Raw genomic sequence first — 6,000 nt, forward strand, 5'->3', positions numbered from 1 at the left:
GACCATGAACCGCTACAGCAGGCACGGCCACGGCTCCCAGTCCCACACCAGCAGTGGGTGTTGTGGCCCAGCACCAGTCCCGCTTCGCCAGGGCTTGGGGACACCCAGCCCGGGGTCCCCCAGCGGGCAGGGGGACGCGGGGCTCCGGTGGCTGTCCCCACACAGCCCGCGGAGCTGTCGGAGCCACCCGGCTGAGGGACGAAGCCTTGGGCAAGCTGGAGTGTAGGACTTGTTGCGGGCCTGGCGGTAACTCATCCATCTCGTTTCTTTTTTCTTTTTTTTTTCCCCTCATACTTTTTTTTTTTTTTTTTTAAATCCTCCTCCTCTTCGCCATCCATCAGCCGGCGGTGCTCGCGGGGAAGCGCCGCTCACCTGCGGGGCGCCCGCGGGGCCGAGGAGGGACATTTTGAGGCCGAGGAGCGGGCGGAGGCCGGCCCCGAAAGAACATGGAGGCGCGGGGCCTCGCCGCGGCCGCCCGCTCAACTTGGGCGCTCGGCGGCCGCCCACCGGAGGCCTCCGAGGCCCAGGCCGGGGGGGGGTAGGGGGAACCCGGCCCCGCCCGGGGAAGGCCCCGAACTTCCCGGGGAGGGGGGCGAGGAGCGGGGCTTCCACCGCCTACCCCCCCTAAGGCAGCGATGTCTTAAACAGCAGATCCCCCGGGAGCGAGGCCGCGGCGCCGCTCGCCCCGCCGAAACTCGGGCCGCCCCCCCGGGCCCGGCGACATTTTGCGGCGCTGGGGGAGCGCCGTGCCCCGGGCGGCCCCGCTGCCATCTTAGCGCGGCGCCCCCACCCCGCCCGGGCCGGGCCGGGCCCCGTTAGCCGCGGGGCAGGCACCGAGCGGGGCCCGGCCGCTCACCTTGATGTGGAAGCGGATGAGGGCCAGGCGGATGCAGTGCGCCATGCAGACGGGCGGCAGGAACCAGACCTTGGGCGGCGGGGTGCCCTTGTTCTGGACGTGGCTGACGATCTGCTGCGCCGTCTGGCGCTCGTTGCCCTGGCGCTTCACCCACTCGTGCAGCCGGGCCTTCTCCAGGGCGCCGTTGAAGAAGACGAAGAGCTCGATGTTCCCGTTGAAGCAGGCCTTGGCCAGGGCCGCCAGGTAGCCCAGCATGTGGTTCCACTGCCCGCCGCTCACCCAGTCCGTGTAGAAGCCGCCGTAGAGCCGGTGCAGGCAGTTGTCGGCGTCGATGAGGAGGCGCAGCGGGGTCTGCGGGGGCCGCTGTCGGCCCCCACCCACGAGGCTGCCCCGCGCCAGCTTCTGCAGCTCGACGGGCACCACGGCGCTGGGGCAGTGCTTCTCGATGTAGTCCTGGAAACCCTGCACTCCCATGGCGAGGACCGGGCGGCGGCGGCGGCGGCGGCGGGCGGGCGGGCGAGCGGAGGCCCGGCGGCGGCGGCGGCGGGGTCTGTGCTCGGGCCGGGCGGCGCGGCGGTGGTTGCGGGCGGGCGGTGGGAGCGGTGGTTGCGGGCGGGAGCGCTGGCTGCTGGAGGCGGCCGTTCAGCGGGGAGTTGTATGGATTAGTGGGGGGCTCATGGCTGCTGCGGCCGCCATGTGCTGCTCTCACAGAGCCATGGCTCGGGGGATCCGGGCTGCTGCCGCTGCGGCTCCGACTGCCGGCGGGCGGGGGAGCGGCACAGCGCGCAGGAAGCCAACCCGCCGCCGCCGCCGCCTGCAGCAGGGAGAGCGGAACGGGCGGGACTTGGCGGCGGGCAGCGCTGCCACTCACGGCAAGGGGCGCGCACCCGGCCGCCGCCGCCGCCGGGAGGGAGCGGCCGGCCCCCAGCACCCCGCTGCTGCCGCCGCCCGGTGCCCGCCGCCCTCACGGCCCCCGGCGCTGCCCTGCCCCGTCCCGCGGCTGTGGGGCGGCGCGGCCCCGCAGGCAGCCCGCCCGCCGCCGCCGTTGCATAACCCAAGCATGCGCGGGGCCGCGGGCGGAAGCGGCTGGCGGGGAAGGGGAGGGGGCTGCGGCGGGGGCGGGCGGCGGGAGCCCGACGGGGCCGTGGCGGGGCCCCTTTCCCTTCCCCTCCTTCCCTTACCCCTGCCCCTCCGAGCGGGGAGAAGCCCCCCGGGGCGCAGCGCTCCCCGCCCGCCGCCATTTCGTGCCCGAGCCGGGCCCCGCACCTGTTGCCGGCGGCTCCGGCCCCGCCGCCTTTCCCCTCGGTGCCGGGGGGGCTCGCGGCCGGCCTCTGCCCGGAAAGTGTCCGAAAAGCGCTTTAAATCCAGGCCTGTCGCCCGCGGGCCGGCCGAGTGCCTGCTGCCGCCGGCAAAGGGGTGTAAACACAAACCTCGGGGACAAAACCCGCTCTGCTGCCCGGGGCAGGCCGCAGTTAGCTTTCTTCAGGCTGAGCTGGGGAAATGTTAAAAAGTCCCAGATCGGGGCCGTCCCACGCCACAGAAATCGCCTGTTTGCTTTTGAAGTAATAAACTTAGTGTCAGAGCCCTCTCTGGTGTGTAAGAAAATGTCAAGCCGCGCATGCTGTATATTCATGTTAATATTTTGTCAATCAGGAGATAAATGTATTGTTAATGAGATTCCAGTCAGGCTGCATTGGCACCTGAAGTAAATATTCACGCTTGAGAGTAGCAGCGCCTTAGGGAGGGGGCTGGTTCGCTCCCAGGCTGCACAATGCTAGCGTGAGGCTGCTTGGTGGGTATTTGTATCCGAGGCCGTCTGGTACGGCGTAAGGGTGCTGAAATAAAGAGTACTGAAAAAGCTCTGGAAGTAGTCAATGAGAAACACGTGGTTCTTCCTAGAACTCTGTTTTTGGACTAATCCAAGTGTGGGTTCCTAAGTAAATAATTTTTTTCAGACTACTTTTCCCTTAGACTTCTTAGATTTTCTTTTAGTAGTCGTCATATGTTATGATAACATCTAAATAAAAAGCCTTAATAAGAATGCTTTAAAAGGCATGCAAAGCATGGTAGCAGACCAGCACTGCTAATACAAGGAAAGAGGAAGAAGGAGAAAGGGCTTTAGAAATACAAAGATCCCCAAATGCTCAAAACTTGGTCAAAACAGCAAGTACCACCATACATGTGCAAAAAAGCACCTGATGGGACATGCCTACATATAGCCAACTCGCCAACCAAATGGAGTACAAAATTTGATCAAAACCAGCTAAAGGATGTGCTCTTTTGATGTGCTGTTCGGAACCAAGTCTTTGTAAAACACTAAATAGTATGCCACCTCTTCAAAACACACATTTAAAAGATGCTTTTGTCATCTCATTTTCTCAGTCACGCACCTGTTTGGGACAGGCCATTAAATTATTTTTAAGAAAAGAGCAATCACTGTTGAAGAAGAAATCAATACTTGAGTAATTATTTCACAGGATATTTAAGTCCAGCATTCTTAGGAATGACAAATCACATATATTTCCTGTTTACTTTGGTTTTACTTCTTTTGTTTTGTTGCTCTTTTTTTTTTTTAAAAAAAAAAGGAAAATTGGTTCAAAGCATCTGAAACTGGAAAAGCAGCTGTTACCTTTATGACACTTCCCATGAGTTAGGTGGACTCAGCGTTACTGGGTGCTATCAGGCTCACAAGCAGCCATGACCCTCCTTCCACAATGGAAAAGAGAAAAGGGAGGTAAAATGGAAGGGGAAAGTGCTTGAAAAAGTTATTTGATACACACAACTGGTTTTTGGTAAATAAAAATTGGCCAGATAAGAAGGCAAAGGAAAAGAAGTGTAATTTATGGAAAACAAAATTACACTGGAATACAGGTAGACTAAGATCTAAAAAGCGATTAAGCGAAGGCGTGAAGACAAGGTGTTTTTTCAACAAACAGCAGCAGAAAGCCTGCAGGAGTCAGTGGGTTCTCTGCACGTTAAGAAAATGGCACAACAGAGGAAAAGGCGTTGAGGAGCTTTCTTTCTCAGCCCTGAGACACAACACATTGCACTCTGTGGGTTGTGAAAGGGAAGGGTTAATAAAGATTAATATTAAAGTCAGTGACTCATTATCCAACCTGAATAGAAGAGAATTAGGAGTGGCTCTCTAGAAGGAAGGAACTGAACAGTCATTAGGAAGAACTCCTAATGAATAACCATGTCAGGGCAAGAACATAGAGATGAATGATACCATTTTAGCCTTCATTCTCTGTTAACGAACTTGGTCCTACGAGATGAATGTGGATATAGGCAATGGAATGAACTATTGAGGGTAACCTCGATGGGTACATCTGCCTGGGAATAATCGATGCGTGTATTATCCATGGGAAACACTTGCTTTACTTGATTTCCCTTAATATTTCTCCTCTGTTCTCACCCTGGTGTGTCTCACTGAGGAGCTGCTGCCCCAGAACTTTCCAGTCCTCACTGCAGCAGGAGAAAAGCTCCTGTCCTGCCTGCTTTCTGCTGCGGCCAGTGAGCAGGCCATGGGCTTATCCTGCACCGGGACACTTTCATGCATTGTTACTTCCACGCTCAAGGTGACATAGGCCTATTATATTAGTATTTCTGTATTGAATTTCAAGCAGACATTTGTAAGTAAACATCCAGTAAGCGCTGACATTCCTCTGTTAGTTGTGACTGTTAGCTGCCCTATTTCCCTTTCCTGTAATCTGAAGCATTTGACTGTAGTAGGGGTAAATGGCACGCAGTGATAAAACTAGCCGTTTTTCCTCTCATGCTAAATTTCTTGCATATCTACTTATTCAAAGTTTTGCTTATAGAAGCTAACAGGTTCCTTATGTGGTTTATATAAAACATCAACATTTTACTGGGGCACTTCCCCAGGTTGACATACCACCATCTTCAGTACGTATGTTATTTCAAGTGATTTCCTTTTTTCTTTTTTCTTTTTTTCCTCCCCAAGTTACAGGCATTCTGGCTACTTACTCTAAAATAGTTCCAAAAAAAAATAAAAGTTGAACAAAAAATTACTGTAGGTTGTTTTTTTAAAAAAAAAAACATTTATTTATTTTTAAAAGGTGTGTGTGTGTCTGTGTGTGCAAAAATTAATAATCATTGAAGTCCTGCTGTAACTTTGTACCATAGCACTTGCTTCCAGGTGAGACATCCCTTTCTTGTCTCTTATGTTGGTATACATAAACCATATACAAAACACACAATTTATACAGCTGAAGAATTCCTGTTTTCAGATACCTCTCTGTAGGCTTTCAAAACATCTACAAAGACCATCTTGCTTTAGCAAACAGTAACTTTTTTTTCACGTATCTGTGAAATACCTTATGATGAAACATTTTCCTCTTAGAACAGAAAAAAATGTGCATATGGGAGGCACCTGCGTCATTTAAATGCTTATCAGTCTCCATCAACATTAGCTCTTAGATGAGTTTCAGTCTATTTCTGGAACTTCTTCCATTTTCAGCAAGACATGATTGCAGAAACCCATCGGTGATTGTTCACCTTAAACAGATTTATTGTGAACAGTTAAATATTTTCTTAGTCTACAAGTAGGAATATTATTCTTCCAGCAATAATCAGGTAATACCAATTCTCATAGTTTCTTTTATAAAACTTCCTCTTTGCAAAGCACTTTGCCAAAATTTTTAGTTTCTACTGATCTACTCTAATACATCAAACACTCCTGCAGTCTAACATTTCAACTTAATTTAAAATTCAACTTCCAGCAGAACTTACACTTGCAAGAAACTGGTTGCATTACTACCTGGTGAATATGACTTGCATCTTTTCACTGGTATCAAGCCTTTTCTGTGGCTGTGTGCATATCCTCTCTGGTTTGCTACAACATGGAACTGGGGTAGGAGGCTGGTGCTCAGGAGAACGATCTTCTTTTGGACATTCTCACTGAGAGCTGTGAACTGCATCAACTGCATTTTGCAGCATCTGAATTTGCTTTTCAGTAATCCTGTATTGCTCATGTAGGCTTCCTGCCTTTTTCACGTACTCTGTCTCTTTTAGCTTAAGACTCTGAGAATTGCTAGCAAGGACTACAAGAGAGGCACAAGGAACCGCACTTCACTGATTTTTTGTTTTTCATTCTCCCCTACCAGCTGGCCAAATAGACCCTT

The 6,000-nt window shown here is 52.8% G+C and overlaps 1 protein-coding gene across 3 annotated transcripts in view; it reads right to left on the minus strand.

Annotated features, from left to right (window-relative positions):
• Positions 1-1,867, minus strand: part of FAM120A (family with sequence similarity 120 member A) — a 54,003-nt gene extending 52,136 nt beyond the window's left edge. For 2 of the 3 annotated variants that reach the window (XM_080606497.1, XM_080606498.1), the window contains exon 1: positions 857-1,710. In XM_080606497.1, the coding sequence (XP_080462623.1) occupies positions 857-1,330 (474 nt within the window). In that variant the 5' untranslated portion in view covers positions 1,331-1,710. Of the gene's footprint in view, positions 1-856 lie in introns of all 3 variants that reach the window. The other variant, XM_080606496.1, reaches the window with a different exon arrangement.
• Positions 1,868-6,000: the final 4,133 nt, after the last annotated feature.

This window comes from Anser brachyrhynchus, assembly GCF_964034855.1.
Source record: "Anser brachyrhynchus genome assembly, chromosome: 10".
NCBI lineage: Eukaryota > Metazoa > Chordata > Aves > Anseriformes > Anatidae > Anser > Anser brachyrhynchus.